Source organism: Seriola lalandi, unplaced genomic scaffold, assembly GCF_002814215.2.
Source record: "Seriola lalandi dorsalis isolate HSWRI2012SDOR001 ecotype SW California unplaced genomic scaffold, Sedor1 jcf7180002054885, whole genome shotgun sequence".
Taxonomy (NCBI): Eukaryota; Metazoa; Chordata; class Actinopteri; order Carangiformes; family Carangidae; genus Seriola; species Seriola lalandi.
In genome coordinates this window covers 4,839,569-4,859,454 of record NW_019525437.1, presented here as the reverse complement: position 1 = coordinate 4,859,454, position 19,886 = coordinate 4,839,569, and the positions used below count along the sequence as shown (strand labels likewise).

General features: G+C 42.1%; 1 protein-coding gene across 1 annotated transcript in view; it reads left to right on the top strand.

Annotated features, from left to right (window-relative positions):
- The window catches only part of kifap3a (kinesin-associated protein 3a), a 36,419-nt gene that overhangs the window by 12,625 nt on the left and 3,908 nt on the right, over positions 1 to 19,886 (top strand). The window contains exons 11-19 of the mRNA XM_087180056.1: positions 2,971 to 3,071; positions 5,745 to 5,853; positions 5,957 to 6,069; positions 6,664 to 6,829; positions 7,840 to 7,965; positions 9,535 to 9,633; positions 10,259 to 10,344; positions 13,431 to 13,620; positions 13,874 to 13,964. Coding sequence (XP_087036182.1) covers positions 2,971 to 3,071; positions 5,745 to 5,853; positions 5,957 to 6,069; positions 6,664 to 6,829; positions 7,840 to 7,965; positions 9,535 to 9,633; positions 10,259 to 10,344; positions 13,431 to 13,620; positions 13,874 to 13,964 — 1,081 coding nt within the window. The remainder of the gene's footprint in view (positions 1 to 2,970; positions 3,072 to 5,744; positions 5,854 to 5,956; positions 6,070 to 6,663; positions 6,830 to 7,839; positions 7,966 to 9,534; positions 9,634 to 10,258; positions 10,345 to 13,430; positions 13,621 to 13,873; positions 13,965 to 19,886) is intronic.

The window sequence follows — 19,886 nt, the reverse complement described above, 5'->3', positions numbered from 1 at the left end:
ATAGACTCTACAAATCTAATAATCCATGGATTGATTAATATAACAACAAGAAAAAAATCATTAATCACAGCCTTATTTCCAGCATCCCAACTTTCTGTCCCATGATGCCGCCTGTTTACTAACTTAATTTGCAAAGACAAATTAGGAAACTTGAGTGGGGGTGGGGACCTCTTTAATAGCATTTTACCCTGTTATGTGGTGTGTGATGTCTCTGAAGACCAAACCCAACTTGCTTATTTATCCAGAAAATGCAATAACAATGGAGCAGCGCTGTCCACAAACCAAGCCCAGACGCCTCTTAATGTGTGCGGGTGTAATTTTACGAAGGTTAGGCGGTTTTAAATCAGGCTGGGGTGTAATTGGAGTTTAGCTCTCCCACTAACTGCCCCTGAACAGTCTAGTTAATTCTTAACAGCTCCCCCTCACCTTTTTTTCTTTCTGCCCCAACCCTACTAGTGTTTTGAACATTTAATAGGATCTCTCTCTTCGCCTATAAAGGATCCTCCATGTTCCTACCAGCAGAGTGAGGGAGTTCGGCAGGTCTGGAGGAGCTTAGTGCCTCTTTGTGTGTGTGTGTGTGTGTGTGTGTGTGTGTGTGTGTTGCTTGTTTTCATGTGCATTTTAAGGTACTGGTTGAGGTAAAGGATAGCTAATGAGAAGCACATGTTCTGGCCAATCACTGGCTGCGCTGGAAGGGCCAGAGCAGCGAGCAGCGTAGCTTTAACTTATTAAAGGCAGTAAAATTGATGCTTCCTCCTGTTTTCCCAATTAAAGCTAGAAGCCGTCTCTCGTCGGCCCTCTCTCCCTCCTGTGATTCCAGAGGTTCACTGAGCACATCTGGATCTAATAGTCAGCGATAAGGCTCCCTGTACGGCCAGTGACCGAACACGGCTGGGACCAGTTTTAACTGGACCAGGTTGAGGCTTTGGAGGCTGGTGGGCATTACAGGAGGTCTGTCAGTGGTTCTGGTCCAGTGAAGAGCTTCTCTCTTAACACTTCTCTTAATGAAAAGTCCCCGGGTCAAACTCTGGTCTGAACTCTATTAATTCTTCTTGGCTGGCTCCTCCTCCAAGCCTCCAGCTCTGGTCAGAGGTCAAACTCATAAAGGTCCTGGGCTCACTGACAGTCTAACACTCAATCCATTCTGTCTATATCTCCTCCTTGCTGCAGCAGAGGCTTGATAAACTCTGCAGAAATACTGCAGTGATAAGGAATGTGCTCATTTTATTGGACAAATTCCCAAAGATCCTAAATAAAGAAAACTGTCCATGCAGACAGTTTTCTTTATTTATTTTTGTCCATGTTTTCATGGAATTTAGCCTGTGATGCTCACATCATTAAAAAAACAATAAAAGCTACATTGATCAATATTTCAATGTTTAGATGAAATTACTATATGTAATGTAGCTTGTAGTTTGTGTTTTACATCACATTTCCTGTCTGGTTCAGTCTCACTGTTTCCAGCAGCAGTTTCCATCCAACAAGCTCTGATAAACTCTTAACAACCTGCTCAGCATCACATAGCAGATGGACACAGTCAGAGACCCACTGGTGGACAGAAGCAGCTAAAACCCAAATAATAAGGAATTGGAGGAGACCAAACCAGATCTTAAAAGAGAGATTTGCATTCAGCAGATGGACACAAACACAACTCCAATGGGATGATCGTGTTGCTCTGTTGTCTGACAGACGTTTAAATAGGCCAGTTTTCAGTTTTTGCCATGACAACTTTGAGGTTTTCAGCTTGTTCCGCTGCTCCCAAGTGGCAAAAAGAAAAATAAACAAATGCAGTTTAAAAAAAAAAAATCAACATGACTGTGTCTTTCCACAAACAATGTCCTGGTTCCTCTGGATAATCCACAGACCTCACTGTCAACAGTTTTCATTGGAGCTGCTTTCTACCGGAGAAATAGTCCCTAAGTAAACTGTTCACAGCGAGGTCTGTGGATTATCCAGGGGAACTGGGTCACAGTTTCTGGAAAGAGAGGAGAATTTCTTTTTCTTTTTTTCTTTTTTTTTTTTTTTTACTGATAAGGCAAGTGTAAATCTATATTTTTTATTATTATCAACAAATCCAATTCACAGTTGGAAACCAAGAATGTGTTAGTCCATCTGTCAGCACTGCCTGCTTCAAGCCCACTGGTTACTGGTGGGCTCTGGCTAAAAACATCTCACAAATATGTAGTTTATTTTTTAAAAAACACTCAATAATTTCCCAAAAAAGGTGGACACTAGTGTTTATCAAATGTATGTCTGCTTAACAAACAGGAGGAAAGTGTTCATTTGTTGGGGACTATTTTCAGTGGCACATTAATCCACATTTGGCGCTGTAGTGAGTGTTTGAGGCAGCAGGACACGGTGTGTGTGGAACTGAGTCAAAATAAACTACAGTGAGTGTTCGTGTTAATGAAGGAACCTGTCATACAGTGTAACAGTGTGGATCATTGATGTGTTTTTGATAGTTTTCGGAAACAATGGAGCTCTATGACTCAGAGGAATAAGATGTATTAGGAAACATGCAGAATATCACCAGACTTATCTTTAAATGCTGTGAACACCACTGACAACATTCTGTTTACTTGCATTATTTTGGCGTAGAGGCAGAAATCTGAGTATCTCAAAAACAAGTAATTTAGAAAATTAATTTTTTTGTAATTTGGGTGAACTGTCCCTTTAAGCAGCATGAAAAGTTTGCTTCTTTCAGCCTTTTCCACATTTAATCTTTTAAATATTGTTTTTTCGTCTGCTAACACGACAAACTGAGAAACTGCAGTGGACGACTGCTGATTCTGCATCGAGTGCCAATTGACCTCCAACAGGATTCGCTGTTAAAACGGCCATTCAGCCCATTAATATTTTCAAAAAACACACAGCTCTCCTAGATGTGGTCATTGGCATCCCGTGGAGCGTTACGGCACAACCAGTCATTCATCCATTGACTTCCCTCCTCCTCCTCTGTTTATGTTGCAGCTGACGAGGGCCAGAGACAGCTCAGCATGTGCATTCTGTACCACATCAGCATGGACGACAGATTCAAGTCCATGTTTGCTGACACAGACTGCATACCGCAGGTAAGACTGGCTAATGTACACCGCCAGCAGACCAAGACAGACACATTAGCATCAGCAGCTAAGGGCATCCGGGAATTAATGCATGAGAAACAGAGCGAGAGGGAGGGACGCACACCACATCTGGAAGCAGAAACCACCAGAGGACGGCTGCTCAGTCTTCTCTGGTGTTATGATGACAACTCTGTTTTTACTCCTTTACTTCTCTTTTCCACTGAGTCCTGAAAACATCCTTTTTGCCGTTTCACCTTTTTCTGTCTTCCACATGCCATCAGCCATTACAAGGCTGGGGCATCGGCACAGAAACAGAATTCCTTGTCCAAAATGAAACAGCGTTGTGATCATGAAAATCAAGTTTTCAGCCGAAGCTAAAACGGCTTTGGGTTAATTTCTTTCAGCTTTTGATCATAACATTTTTGTTGAGTTTCGTTGGGCTCCCTCTTGATTGAGTTGACCCGGTCACTCGCTCCTCTCATCATCAGCGATTAGCTAAATGTGCGTTGTGTTTGTTTGTTGAGATTGGGTGTAAATGCTGGCCAGATGTGGCTGCGAGGGTCGGCTGTTTGTTCAGAGGGTCGTGTCAGCAGCAGATCTGAACCACAGGTTCCTCATGGCGGCAAGGACAGCTCTGGCTAGCAGCATGACCAGGATGTGACCTCTGACCCTGCCCCAAAGCCCGCTCACTCTCCTCTCATTGCTCTCTTCTACCTCCCTTTCTCTAATGTTGTCCATCTGTGTCTTGCTCACAGTAAGTTCACGCTGATTTTAATCTGAAGCTACACCTGCTCTCTCTGTTTTTCCACACTAAACGATTCTTCAATATTTGAAAGATGGTCTCCAGAGTTGATACATATGGAAACACTGGTCTTGTGTCTTAGCGTTGATGATACTGGGGCTATAGCTGTTACTGAGGACACCAAGACCATGTCCTCAACAATATTTGTGGGAATTTTTGGAATTTAATAACATGAGGAGAAGTTTACCTTCTGTTTTTTTTAGGCTGGTTCAGAGCATTTTAGACCAAATCAGACTGAATTTTTTGGGGGAAAAAAATCTAATTGTTTATTAGTCTCCACTAGAATGTTACACACCACCTGGCACTAGACCATAATGTAGAGAGAGAAAATTTGCGGAAGATAGAATTGATATGATTTTTTTAACCCTCATTCACACACTCACTCAAAATTCATTTAGTGGCAGACCAATATTTTTGGGTTGGGGATGGGATAGGGTAGAGAGATTTGGATTTCTGCCTGTCATCACTCATTTTAAATGTCAGTGTATCTGATCACATGATACAGATCCCACACTGTATTAATATTTATTTTAACAGGCAGTGAGGTTAATCATGAAGTAGTGATTTGATTGGATTGTTTACTCTTTATTTGCTGAACAGGTAGCGCATATTAAGCCATGATTAATTTTTTTATGCTGTGTTTTATGTTCAGTGTCGTAACAACAGAAAAACCTGTAAATCGTTTTGTCTGTACTGCTGTATCAGTGACAACAGAATCAGAGTAGAGGCATTTTTACACACACTGTTTTAAAATAGTTTCAGTCTCAGTGGTTCATATTCATTTCATTAAGTTTTTTTTGTCCAGTTTCATTTTCCCCAAAAACATAGTCCAACTTCATACACCTAAACCCCTTCTATCCCCTTCTTCATGTCCCTCCATCTGTCCTGTTTGTAAAAATACATCCTTAATAAAATGCTTCACCCCACTTCCCACCTTTTATCCTCTCTCACCTATTTTGTACTTTTAAGACCTCTCTCTCGCTCTCTTTTATCACTTTCCCAGGCTTGTGACTGACTGCTCCTTTCCCCTTCTCCAGTTTTTAATGGGGTCACTGTGTGGTGCTGGATGTGGGGTTTCCAGAGCAGGGATGTCAGGAGTGAAGGAGAAGTGGTTACAGAGGTGGAGGCGGAGGTGGAGGCGGAGGCGGAGGCGGAGGCGGAGGTGGAGGTGACTGTATTGGGCGGACTGCAGCGTGGCACTGTGGCCCTGACAGGGCCTCCGGTGGCTGTCTGTGGTAAATAAGCAGAGGCAGGTGCCAGAGAGTCTAGACGGGGCTGATTTGGGGTCCGGGGCCCCTGGTATGTGATACCTAACCCAGGCTCGGCCCAGCCTTTCTCTCCCTCTCTCTCTGATTCCTGACTCCTCACAGTGAAGCAGTGCACCTCTGCCCCCCACCACCACCACCACCCCCAGCTCAAAGCTTTTCCTGTTTAATGTTAAATCAGCGCAGGGGAGACGGACAGACATGGAGGGGAGGGGGGGTATAAGGGAGGTAAGGGAATGACGCTTGCCTTCCCTTTATCTCTACTGCTCTCTCTGTTTTTCACTCACAAACTCACACTTTTAATTTCACATTTTCACCCTCCCTCGCTCCCTGATGACTGGCTTGAACATGATTGGAGAGACTGCAGGGATGATGCTCTTTTTAGATCTGTGGTTTTTCAAAATGACAAATTACAATCAGGAACACAAATGCACAAACTGTGAAGAAATGAAAAGAGAAACTAATTTCTCAGCATGTTACACAAACACGCTGATATGCCGACGTATAGTCGTGTTTTTCTTACATGACAAACACATAACACATATGAATTAGTTCAACTTCAGTGTCCATGCTGAATGAACTGGTTAACTGACATTTGGAGCCTTTGATTGACAGCTGATGAAGATGGTGTTTGAGTGTGGGGAGGAGAAGATGGATGTCGAGCTCATCTCTCTCTGCATCAACTTGGCTGCTAACAAGAACAACGCCCAGGTCGTCTGTGAAGGTACAAGCTCGAGAGACGACGATAAACTCAACAGATATTTTAACCAACTCTGTGTTTTTAACTAAAGTTGCCTTCCTCACCTCTTTCCTCTCTGTTGCTTTAGGTAACGGTCTAAAGATGCTGTTGAAGCGTGCTGTGAAACTAAAGGATGTTTTGGTGATGAAGATGATCAGGAACCTTTCTCAGCACAATGGACCCACCAAGAGCCTCTTCCTGGTCAGTGCTCAGACCAGTCCTGCCAGAATCACTCACAACACAAGCAAAGAGCAATAAGTCCATCCTGTTTCCAGAACTTAACATCAATATTAAGTTATTGTCTTTTTTGGTGTCCTAACTCAAACTACAACACATCAACATCTTACAATACACTGATACTGTGCTGCTGGAATTAATACAGCTTGCACTTCCCAGTGAAATCAATCTATTAATGCCAAATATACACCTAGAAATCGTATTATAGCTGCAGATCTTGACTTATAGTCATGAAATTCAGACGAAACAGCATGACTTTTCATTAAATATATTCATCAGGTGACAGGTCTCAGGTGTGGCCTGCAGCTATATCACTTAATAACATCACACTTACAGTTTCCATCACCTGTGAACATGGTTCTCACACCTCAAGAACACTGATGCTCCTCAGTCCATTTGTATACAGGTTCTTTTTTTGTAAAACTGTCCTAGAAAATGTGCAATGCTACTGCTCTGTAATTGTTAGTTGAATGTTAAATTCAAGTTTGTCTTTCTATGCTCTGATTTTTATAAAACACAATGGTCAGAGTCATTCTGTGTTCCTCTGTCTGCTGGTAGGATCACGTTGGGGACCTGGCAGCTCAGATCAGTGAGGAAGAGGCTGAGGAGTTTGTGATCGAGAGTCTGGGCACACTGGCCAATCTGACCATCCCTGACCTCGACTGGGCGCTGGTGCTCAAGGAGTACAACCTTGTTCCCTACCTAAAAGACAGACTCAAACCAGGTGTGTTACGCACTGATTGCTCCAGTATTCCACTGTCTACATGGATCAAAATGCTTTTACAGTATCTTACAGAAAGGTTACAGTAGTACAGGATAACCCTGCCATAGTTCTCTCATCTATCTCCCTTTAAACCTAAAGGCCGGGTCTCTCTCATGCCCTGTCTTAACCTCTAACTACTCTCCTTAAATCACACTATCAGTGAAGTGTAACGGGACATGGATGATATGAAGACAGAGAACACTCATGAGGGTCTGGGCCTTATCTTTACTTTTAATGATCTCTGACCTCCTGACCTGACTCCTGACTTTTCCTTTTTTATCTTTATCAAACCAGAATTCAAAGTCTATTGAAATATTTAGGTTATTTGCCTGGCATTGCCTGATAGTAAACGGTGAAGAAAGACAAAAATATATGTAATATTTTGTCGAAGTCTGGTATGGTCCTGCTGGTGATAGATGCTAGTACTGATGCCCTGCCAGATATTAAAACAGCTTTGTCTCAATACCTTACTTTGAGGAATCTCTCTCTTTTGTTTTTCTACAAAACCTGTTGCAAAGTTCCCAGATTTGTAATGTCTTAACACAAGCGGCCAAAAAGTAATTCCTTTTAAATGCTCTGTGCTGCAGCCACATTTCAGTCAGTGCTAGAAATGTACAGAGTTAAATACACATGGTGATGTTGGTGTTGGGCGGGAAACCTGCCCATGTTTCCAACAGTCTGAGAATCGATTGATTGATTACACAAGCAGATCTAAGTGATCCCCAGTAACTTGCAACCCTCTTTCATCTACCACTGAATGATAATCCTTGCCTAATAAAACTAATATTTATCAAAACTGGTTCCTCAAACACAAAGGTCCGTTGAGTCATTCATCGACCTTAAAATGAGCCACTGGGGATCCTTTAGAACAGAGTGTATGTCATCTGATACAAACAGAAAATGCCCCTTTTATAACCTTATTCTCTTCAAACAGAGACTTCCACTTAACTTGTATTTTTCCCTGATGTCAGGATCTGCTGAGGATGACCTCATCCTGGAGGTGGTGATCATGATCGGCACTGTGTCCATGGATGACTCGTGTGCAGCCATGCTGGCCAAGTCTGGCATCATTCCCGCTCTTATTGAGCTGCTCAATGGTAAGAACCAAAATCATGAACTTCAGTGTTTTATAAGCTTTGAGTTAGAAAGCAAAAGTTACAGCCTGGTTTGTGGTTGGTACCACATGACCCAGCTTCCACTTAAAGTTCTTTTGTTGATAGTAATGACTTAAAAATAGACTAAAGAGAAGACGTGAGGAAGTGTTTGTGACTATACGTCTGTTGTCATTTGACACATTATGACTGTTTCTGAAGTGAATAGGTTGTGAAGGCTACGTCCACAATAATAGGTTTTCATTTTAAAACAATCTCAGTCCAGACAATCGTTTTGTCCCCCCATTCACTGGTCATGCATGTGCCAGAGTAAACAGGAAGCAGATTGTCTACAGTTGGTTAGTTGCAGAAAACATTCTGAATGAGGGACAAAAAAAAGGTAGTTGAAGCGTTAAAATACAGAATTTAACTGCACAACAGCTGCTAGCAAAGACAATACGGTAGTTTGTAATTCGTAATCAGTCGCAACTACGAATGGTGAATGCAACATGGATGAGACCCAATCAGAGGGGCGTCCTGATGGCCAAGTAGTTAGGATGCACACTATATGAGTGTAATGAGCTCTGGTTCGACTCCCGGCTGCACCCATTACTGCATGTCTCTCTCCCACTCTCTCTCGTATTTCCTGTCTGTCTCCACTTTCATAGCAGGAGAAAACTTCACACATCTATGCACATCTAAGCATGTGGATCCAAAGTGGCAATCAAAAAATCCTGTCTGACTTGCAAGTCGGACAGTGTGCAGAACCTTTTTCATTGTCTCCACTTTCATAAAATCTTCATTAAAAAAATGCCCAAAAATGAAAAAAGACCCAATCAGGAGGTGAGGCAGGTGTCTGTGTCATAATTTCCAAAAGTCTCAATTTCTGCCCATCCACACTGATTAACACACAAATTAAAACAGCTTGAGCAGCGTTTCCAAAAGTCTCCATTTTAGGGGTTTGAAAACGCCAAACATACGTCGTACACGTAGCAAAAGTGACATGTTTTAAAACTAAAAACGTATTAGTGTGCCGCAGATGACGTGTTGGTTCCCTCTTGTATTCTATTCTACATTTCTTTTTAGAGTGGTTCTTTACTCTTTACAGGAGTAAAGTTTGTATTTTATGGAGATAAAATGTGTGACATTGTGTTGGACTCCATGAACCTGAAGTCTTTGTCACTTTGACGTCTGCCACATCCCTCTGTGAAGACATATATAAACAGAGATCGACTGTCAGCAGTGTGGAGAGTGTCTCTGGCACTCAACCAGAATTCATACAACCATAGTGACACATGTAACTGTTGTTTGGAGTTGTAATTTGACAAGAGACAAAGAGTCAAGGGTGTGGAACTGACTGTAGTTGAATCACATGATATAACTGAGTCACTTTGCACAGCAAATGGTAAAAAAAATGCATTTTTGTAAATGTGACCAGGGCGTATTCAAACTAAACTGATAGCAGTGATGGTTCAAACTGTGACAAAGTTGTTTAAAACACTACCTTCGTCTTTACAGTTTTATTATACAGAATGTTTTTTTTTTGTTGTTTCTTGCTGCCTGTTTCCATGTCAGCCCAACAGGAGGATGATGAATTTGTGTGCCAGATCATCTACGTCTTCTACCAGATGGTTTTCCACAAAGCTACAAGAGACGTCATCATCAAAGACACGCGTATCCTTTTGCTCATTTGTAAAGTATTGTGGACATTTCTTCCTCATTAGATGAGATCCAGTTTGAAATATGGGAGAGTCACAGTGACACTGGCTGTATGTTGCTCCAAAGTTATTCTGTTAACTCGCATCTGAGTAAATCTACTCTCCCATCATCTTCATCATCATCTTCCCATGGCAACCTTTTTTTTTTTCTTTTTTTTTTTAAACCTCCTTTTTCTCTTCTCCCAAGCTGCCTGTAATTGTGTTCAGTTGTGGTCGGTGGCAGCTTGTGTCAAATTACAAATGTGCTCTCTGTCAGCATGTTCTGATTGATGTTTTTCTTTCTGCGGGAAGAATATAACGGGAATTTCAGATTCAGGCACTGCAGTGGGAGGGAGAGGCAGAGAGGGTTTCGCTTCATCACAGGAAATGTAGAAAGTTGTTCCCTCAGCCACAGGACACCTGTCTCTTGTCTGTGTCTTTAAATGTCAGCAGGAGCAGTTCCCCTCCCCAAAGAGCCTCCACATCCCTATCTCTCCCCCTTTGATTAATTAAGGAGTGACTGAGGGTTGACTGACTTAAAGGCAGCAGTGAAATGTCCCAGAGAATATACAACGTTTTCTTTCCTTGAGTCCTGATCCCAGAGGCTCCTGCTTACCTCATCGACCTGATGCATGATAACAACACAGAGATCCGCAAAGTCTGTGACAACACGCTGGACATCATTGCTGTGAGTCTCAAGACGCCATCATGAGCAACATTTTACCAGTGTACAAATGAAGGTGGTCTTGAATTTAAAGTTAGTGTTGCCAGAAGTGGTTTACTTAATGTTTTCATGTAAGTCAAAGAACTGTCAGTTTAAAAGTTGTTATTTCTTTGAGTCCTAAAAGCCCACATCAGTCTCATCCACACTTGTCACCATGTTTTATTTGCAAAGGATTTTGGCTCTTATACATGAAGATGATGTCCCCATTCTTCATCCCGTAAAGCCCTGGTTGGCTCAGTTCTTTCTCCAACTGTGCTCAAACAAAGAACAATTCAAAATTCAACTCATTGTTGAATCATGAAAAAATGTGAAGATGTGATTCAGAGCTCTGAAATAGACTACAAAGGATCATCAGACTGGAGGAATTCAGTCCCTCTTAACTAAAATCTTTGTAGTAGGAAAACCAACTGCTCATCTGATCTGATATTCCCATATTCAAAATGCAGTGTTTATTAAATAGCTGCAACTTGTAAAAAAAAATACAAAGGATTTTACCAGATTTTACGAAGACCAACATTTTAGTTTTAATGGGATTGTTTTTTTATACAGACAGGAGCAGCGCCTGATTAAAACTATGATGGGCTCCCATGGCAAATATGTTCCTCCCACTCTGTGCAATGCGAGCAAGCAAACTTTATCTACACAGCCCTCATCAAATACAAAGTGTTTTACAGGAGAAAGAAATAAGAAAAGGGGAAGAAAATAAGATAAAATATAGGAATATACACCATATAAACACAGCATATGCTAAAATGATTAAGGTCTTAAAACCAGATTTTGAAATTACTCCAAACCAATTGCCACAAAGTGAACCAAATGATTTTGAGGGCCCTTAGGAGCTCTTGGCACCCCACGGCAGTTTCTCACTTTGCCAAGTTGATAATCCGGCCAAGGATACCATTGGTGCAAAAGCTCAACCTTAAAATCATACTGCTACAAGGCAGACAATGTGAAGGTAATCAAAAATTCAGCTTACTAAAAAACAAGGCACAGGTAAGAGATTCAAAGGGTTGGTTATTCTTGAAAATATATATAAGCTGATTTTCATTTCCATACAAACATTAAACATTTTGACTTTGACGGTGGATCATGTTCCAACATGCTCCTCTCTCATAGTCATAGACCCTCACCTTCTCCTGACGTGCCACAGTCATATCTGACATTAGCGATTAACTAACCGATGAATTCCTGAATCACCTTGTGACTGACAGGTGTGGTCAGCGCGCAGTCAGGGTGTGATCGCTGCCAGACCTCAGATCAGCGTAATTAGCTGTAAATTACAGCCAAGCAGTGTAGTGGGGCAAAGGAAGTGTTTCATTGAAATTATCAGTGAGAGCTATTAAGCTGGGAGCCACATGAAAGGCAGCCGGCGGGCTCTGGAGTGTGTCAGCGGCTGGACAGCAGAGGTGAGAGAGAAAGCAGAGCTGTGGACACTCACACACACACACACACACACACACACACACACACACACACACACGCGTAATCATTACTCTGTGGCTGTGCGGGATCCTTTTGGCAGCACACACCATAACTGTGCAGTCCTGAAATGTTCGCCTTTGATCATCATGGCCCTGCTCATGTACAAACACACACACGTGGCTTCACAAGGAGCTTTGTAGATGCTTCAAGTGGGACAGAGGCCTAATTCACAGTGATATTATTAGCCTGGCCATATTTCCAGAGGAATATGTTGAAAAGCTCCCAGAGCTGTTGTGCATTTCCTCACCTCTGCTGTGATGAGCTCATTCTGTCATGAGCTCAGATGCTAATAACTGATTAGTCATATTAAACTAATTCAACAACCTAATTGCTCAGTCAAAATCTGAGACATGATGCTATTTCAGCTGCTGATGAATCAGTCCTGTGACTAAATATGTCACTGCCACTTGGAGGGTGGGGGTGTCCGTGAGATGGTCAATAGGCCCGTTTGAGTCCGGGGCCTTGGGTGGCTGTCAGGGCCCAGGGGTCTCTGCTTTGCGTCTGAATGATTAATCTTTCAGGCCGGGGCGTCGCAGTCTCAAAGGTCGCCTTTATCGCTCCCTCCTTCAGCCCCTGCAGAGAAAAGAAAACACACCCCTGTGGTCGTCCGCTGGCCAAGCTATGCACGCGAGCAGCCCAGGCAGAGGTTTCTATTAGCTGTAGTAAAGAGGACGGAGATGACGTTCATGCACGGGTGTACCTGCACGCATAAATATCCCTTTGTCACAATATTCTACCATTCTGTCTTTCTTTTACACATACTTGACGCTCTCTCCTTCTGCTGAAATGGATCATTATGGCTTCTCAGCAGGGACAGGGATGTTGTTTCCTCTGCCACCTCAGAATCAAATCTGACGCTTCCTTTTTCAATGGAGTGTCATCACATCTCATTTTACATTGAAAACATCCTTTGTTTTTGTGATGACATGCACACACACCAACTACCTCCTGACAAACAGTGGGATTTGAACATTCATTCAGTTTATGGTGACATCTTCTGACATCTGTTAATATGTCATTTCCTAATGCACCTATCTATAAAATTTAAACATCAGCAGTTTTCATCAGGAGTCTCCAGACATAAACTGACTCGATAAAAATAATTAGAAAAATTGTGTTGGCAACAGACCCGTTGCCTTCACTTGTATGGTCTGTTGTAATTAGCAGTGATGTAACGAGTGTTGATTAGCCAGTTTGTGCTATTACATTACGCTTTCATAAACCTATTAAGTGGCCTCTCTGATTGGTATGGATAAGGCTGCCTGGCTCACTGCTTCTGCTATCAGTTACCTGAGTGGAAACATTCACACTTGTCTGGATAGAAATACTACTTTACTGAAAAAGAGAAGATGCAATAAAAGCTGATGGAAACATATTTTCCAAACTCACATTAACCAAATACCACAAGGTGATTTCCAGATCAGAGCAGCGTGTCAGTCAGTAGCCTCGTGTCATTGAACCTGTAGCTGCTGAACATTACTGTAGATGAGACTGTTTGTGAAGTATACTGATTTCTAGATACATTGCTTCTCTCCACTCACGCCTCCCTCCCCTCCACCTTTCCTCAGGAATATGACGAGGAGTGGGGCAAGAAGATCCAGACGGAGAAGTTCCGCTGGTACAACGGTCAGTGGTTGGAGATGGTGGAGAACCGTCAGATGGACGAGGCCGGAGAACCCTTCCTGTACGGGGAGGATGGAGAATCTTTCATTGGGAATGGAGACATCCTGGAGAGACCTGACCTGTTCTACAGCGCAGGTACGGACGGCTTTAAAGATGAGGATAGGTGTAACATGGGTAATGCTTAATGGTTCAGTTCATTCAGATTTATGAGCAGCATCTAGTCATGCAGGCACAGAATAAGGAAATGGGAAAATGTAGCAGGCTGACTGGTGTCTTACGGCAGTACAGTGTATCTCAGTCAGCGTTAATCTTAAATCTCACTCCTATCAACAGTTTGCTAATAATAACTTTATTCCCACATTTTTTGTGTTTGTGTTGTTGCATGCAGATGGGATCATGGGAGCAGACGGTGCCATCAGCCCTGAGTTCTACGCTGACTTCCAGAACGGAGAGCTGGGACCGACCGGATACCTGAGCAGGTACTGAGTTCCGCCTTCACCTACTCCAGCGTTAGGGACTAGGGGGTTAGGGTTAATTGATAAATACTATCCTATTAGTTATCACATCTACTTTGGTTTAGCTTTCCAATGCTTAACTCAAGTTACAAATGACCAAAATTCTACTTTTGTTTGCTGAGAGGGCAGAAGCAGTTTGAGGTAGTAGCCAAATTAATTAGTGTTCACAACCTGTAGATAAAACCTGAAACTGAGAGGAGCAGCAGATGATATTAAATTAAATAATTAAATATGTGTCTGACACATTGAAATAAACTCCTACTGTAACTTTTGCACATCTTATTTTTCACAATTTTCCACAATCCAAATACAAGAGATCCTGATTCACAACTACTAAACTGAAAAGCTGAACTGGAGATTCAACCTGTGCATGTGTGCCAGAGAACCACAGTCTGCCATCACTGTAACACAACACACTTGAGAAGTTTTCACATGTTCAAGCCTCTCTCTCTTTTTAGTTGTTGTCTGTGAGCTTCAGTAAAGCTGCTAGTTCTCATTATAATAAATATTCTTAGTGTTGTAACCGTGTCTCAAGTTACGCTGTGCTGGGTCCTCGAATTTGTGGGAATTGGACCTAGAAAGCCCTGGGAAAAATCCTTGAATTTGTTGTTCAAGAAGGTGTGGGAACCCCGTCCTTGGATTTATAGTATTAACAGTTTATAGTTGAATAATTTTACTATACTGGATAAATTTACTGATGCCTAAAAAGAAGCTTCTACATTCATCATCCACTGTTCGAACAGGAAGTCAGTTTTAAACACTCTGCCTCATTTGCTGCCAGCACTATATTTATGCAGATTTCCACACCCCAGCTATAAAGTGACAAACAACATGTTGGATTTGGATTGGCTTCTATCTTTAACAAAGGAACTGGTTTACAGTATAATAACCAGACACCAGCCAAGTCTCATTTTGGCCTTTTGGCAAATCTGTTTTGTGACCTTCATTAGCTGCGGCTGATAAAATCTGCTGCCAGAGACGTTTGTCATTTCAAGCAGCTACGGCGACAGTCAGCGCCGGCTAAAAATAAGAAGCTGCTGCTTATTAAATGTTTTGTTTATTGCTTGTCACTAATAAAAAAAATTAAAAAATGACAGTTTAAAGAATAACTGTATTTAATTTAAAATACTTAATTTCCTTTAAGGGGCAGATCAGGCTGCTGGTTTGCAAACATAAAAATAATTCATATGCATTAATAACAAACTAAAAATACAAAATGGCATTAAAAAGAAAAAAAAACTTACACAAGGGGTAACTTTGCTGGCTGCACATTATTTTGGACTGTTTATAAATATATAATAACAATAACTTTATTTAAATAGCACCTTTTAAAAACGGAGTTTACAAAGTGCTTTGACAAACGAATCAAAAGCAATGATAGTCAAAAGTAGGACAGACATACGGTTGAGTTACAGAGGGAGGACAAACAATATACTTCAATATAAATAAGGGAGCAGACATATAAGCAAGTCTATAAAAATGAGTTTTAAGTGATTTAGAAGTTACTGATCCCTGCTAGCCTTATCTCCTCGGGCAGGTCGTTCCAAAGTCGAGGGGTCCTGATGCTTTGGATTTAAGCCTCGACTTTGGAATGACCATAAGCGCCCCCGCCCGAGGACCTAGGCTGCGTCCTGGCTCGTATGGGGTTAATAATTCTGTAATGTAGCTCGGGGCCAGGCCCTTGCGTGCTTTAAAAGTGATCAGTAAAACCTTGAAATTCTAAAATGGACAGGGAGCCAATGAAGGGAAGCAAGGATTGGGCTGATGTGATGTCATCTGTTTAAAACAGTAAGAAACCTAGTCTATAGTCAGAGTAAACTTCCTAGAGCTTAAAACCAATTAATTAAAAGATTTGACGTTCGTTAGCCTCTGAGCTTTCAGCCCGTGACACAGGCAAAAAATGATCCCTGTGTGTGTGCATGTGTGCGTGTGTGTGTATGCATGTGTGCGTGCGTGCATGTGTATGTGTGTGTGGGGTATGTGATGAAGGCTGTCAGCAGGGCAGGTTGTCTTTGTCCAGAAACATGGGCCGTGTCAGAGAGGAAACACTAAACTGTGAGTGTTTACCTTCAGCTCTCTGTGTCTTGGCCCGGCTCGTCCACCGGCCAGCGCTGCCCTCCTCCACTTATTATTATTCTGAATCACTATTCGCTGATCTGTGTTATTGAACCAGGCTGGGCTTGAGTCAACAACCTTCGCCAATCCCAGAAGGCATCGCTCCACCCTCAACAGCAATACTCCAGCTTTGAGAACAAACACCCCCTGGCTGTCTCTCTGTCTCCATGTTCTTGTTTCTCTCTCATTCCTCTGTGGCTCCAATATATCAGCTACTTTAGTCCCAGAATGCCGCTGACATTCCACAGCGAAACACAAAACTGAAGCCAGGGAATTTAAAATCAGTCCTGTTATCACTAAAACAGACTTTGAGTTTCTTCTGTATCCGTTCTTAGTCCCAATACCGAGCGGCAGCTAATTCGATACGCCGCTGAGATGATGAATAGTCGTGGAAATACAGAGTCTATTGTGAGTAATTTGTCTTATTTATTATCAAACCTCTCCTTGCGTGCGATAAAGCTCTTGTCGATGGATTTTTTTCTCCCCCCCTCGCCAGGAGGAATGTTTAGCTTGGCTGCCGTTGAAAGAGTGATTGTGATTGGCTGAATCCACACCACAGTCACTCCAATGAGAGGAAGGCGACTTAGAAAGAGCCACAGAGAGAGGGAAATCCCAATCTGTGTTCCCTTCACTCGTTTCTTTATTGTCTGTTTCTTTCTATTTTTCTTTTTCTGTCACTCTCTCTCTCTCTCTTTCTCTCTCTCTCTTCTCTCTCTCTCTTCTCTCTCTCTCTCTCTCTCTCTCTGCTTTGTAAGTGATACCTTTTAAATATACTGCGAGCGCCTGGGGAATTGGCGTCTGTGAGACTGTTTTAATTTGGCCGCTGTACTCTGAGTGATCCAGGTTAACATAATAATCAAAACCAGCTCCGCAGCTTATTTTAAACTACGTGTGAAACATGGTGTGAATGGGGCCTTTTAAAATAGACTCAATACTGTACATTGACTGTGATTTGTATGAATTATAATGAGATGGTTTACACCATCTTTATAAAACATAGAGCCAAAACGATATCATATCTTATCTTTATCAATATATCCATGTTAGGTGGGGGGTTTGTGATTTGATGATATATATATATATCTATATATATATATGCACTGAGACCATACCATTCTTATCCTGTCAGCTGTTCCCTTACACCTGTGTAGGTAATGATACAGATTAATGAGCAGCACTGCTTCATGGCAATACTTATGTGAGATTTTTTTCATCCTTGTGACAAAGGATGACTTTGGTTTTGTCAGGTATCGAATTCACAGGATCAGAAAAAAACATTTTGACTACAAACACTCGCACCATCAGCTTAACAACAGGAGAGTCGACAGCTATGCTAGCATTGTAGCTCTGTGACAGGCGTCTGTTCAAGGCGCGAATTGGCGCCTTTATTCCGTCACAGAGTTGGATCAACGTCTGTGTAAAAGGGATAGCCAGCGTGGCGGGAGAGGACACGGGCGCTGTTGTGTTACACGTCATGCCTCTGATTCCAGTGCGCCGGCATGCTATCTAAAACCACACACTGAGGCTGGCTTTGTCTAATATCAGCATACTAACATGCTAACAGTGACAAAGCTCACATGTTCATGTTTAGCAGGTATAAAGTTTACGATCTTATTTGAGGGTGCAGCATGCAAACATTTGCTAATTAGCACTAATGATGATGGGAATGTCATTAGTTTTGCAGTTATTTGATCATGACCCAAAATATTGGAGCAAATTAAAAATCTTATATGTTGATATTATTACAGTTCTTCTGGGGACTGTGACCATGAATGTCTGAACTAAATTTGATGGCAATCCATCCAGTACTATCCATATCAAAATATTATATATTATTATGCTCCTGAGATATTAGATTTCAATAAAAAGCAAAAACGTTAACCTCATGGTGAATCAAAGCTGAACTGTTCGATATTTAGTAACTTATGGTTGAAACAGATTTCACAGTGTTGACAGTGCTGTTGTCAGGGACTGAGAGGTGTCCAGTAGAAAGTCATGACAGACAGACGGTGCTTGACTGGAGGACTGTGAACACAAGCGCACCTACATTAGAATCAATGAGTGCTTTGAGAGGCTGTCAGGATGTGACCGGGCGCCAGAGAGCGAAGTGAGGCAAAAAGAAAGGAAGAGAAGGAAAAGCAGAACGCCATTGCAATCAGGTGAGACGTGGAGATACGCGGTGAAGGGGGGGGCAGCGGGGGCGAGACCTGGTTCTTGACCAGGGCCGGCGTGTTGGTTAGCTGTAACCTGAGCAGTGACAGCGGGGAGAGATCAAAGTGGGGCCCGGCCGGGGCCCTGGAAGACACAGACGCGCGCGGGGGGGGGGGGGGCGAAGGGTCACGCAAAAGGAGGAAAAAGGCTTGATTCCCTTTCCTGTTCACTACTGAGGAATGTTCTCTGCGGGAATGGACGTGTCCCCGCCGCTCAGCCTGCTGCGTCCTGCAGCTGCTCCTCTGGGACCCAATAGGCATATGTGGAAACACTGGGCCCCTTTGTCTTAATGACCCCCGTCTACCTCCTCCTCATTTGGTCAGCGTGTCACAACACACACTGACACACGTAAAGTGAATAAGGTGCCAGACAGGTCGATTTGCATGTTTCATAATGAGAAATATCACAGCTGACGGCAGCTGTGTTGGGCGTTATTTCTGGTCTTAGGACCTGCAGCGCTTAAAAAAATATTTCAAACATCCTGTAAGAGTTACCTGGAGCACCGCTCAGAAAACTGAGCAGGTACATGAACAGACACACAGCAGAAAGTATCAGTTACCTTGTGGAAAAATCAGATGCAGCTACAGCGTTTTTTAAAACATGGTAATAAGTTCTCAAACTGAGGATTGTTATACAGGAACTGATGAGGATCTGATCGAAGAACAAGTAAACACGATTATGAATCTGACCAGAGATGCGATAAAAGCTTTCAGTACTTGACAGTTTTCCTTACGCGGTGGACACATTTCAGTCTGATCCAAAACACGATGGAGGTTGAGAGCCAAAGTGTCTCAGTGATCCAAGGAACAAGACTTGAAAGCATTTCTTCTCCTTCACTCCATCGTTTCTGCATCTGACTTTGCGTCTGTTTCTGATTCATTTGATTCATTTCAAACTGTTGGCAACATGTAGGTTTTATGACATTAGTTTGTTGTCATTTGAGACGATTATCATACTGAGTAACAAACAAGTAATTAAAAAAAAAAAAAAAAACTTTAAACAGTTAAAAAAAAGTCAAAATTAATAATAAGTCATTAGTGGTTTGGAACGACTGGCTTTACCTGGAGGCTGATTGCCATGCAAAATAGATACAACTGTAAAAATTTAAGGAAAAACAATTACCCTGCCTAGACTGTCTGTTATCGTAGATGATATGTCGTGTGAGATTTCACCTGAGCTGATGAATGAGGAGGTGTAGCACTCACCTGTAGGTTGCTAAATGTTTAAGTTTGTATTTCCTGTTGTCAAGTAAAAACATATTTTTCTTAGGTGAAGTTTAGCATAAATCAAACTGAAGGTGTGTTCCAGTGTCCAGCCAGTGTTTGCAGTTAAAGCTGAATTAATTATTAGTCAATATTTGGTAATTGGTGATTTGTCGATTGATCCAGACGGTAGCTTAAATTAAACAAAGTTATATTTTAGGCTCTTCAGTAACATTTTCTATTTTTCATGTGAATAGTTTCATAATTTATCTCTTAAATTAAAAAGTCATGATGTGGTTCAGCTGGTCACAACCTGCAGTCATATGAAACCTGTGACAAGGCATCACAAGTACTTTGG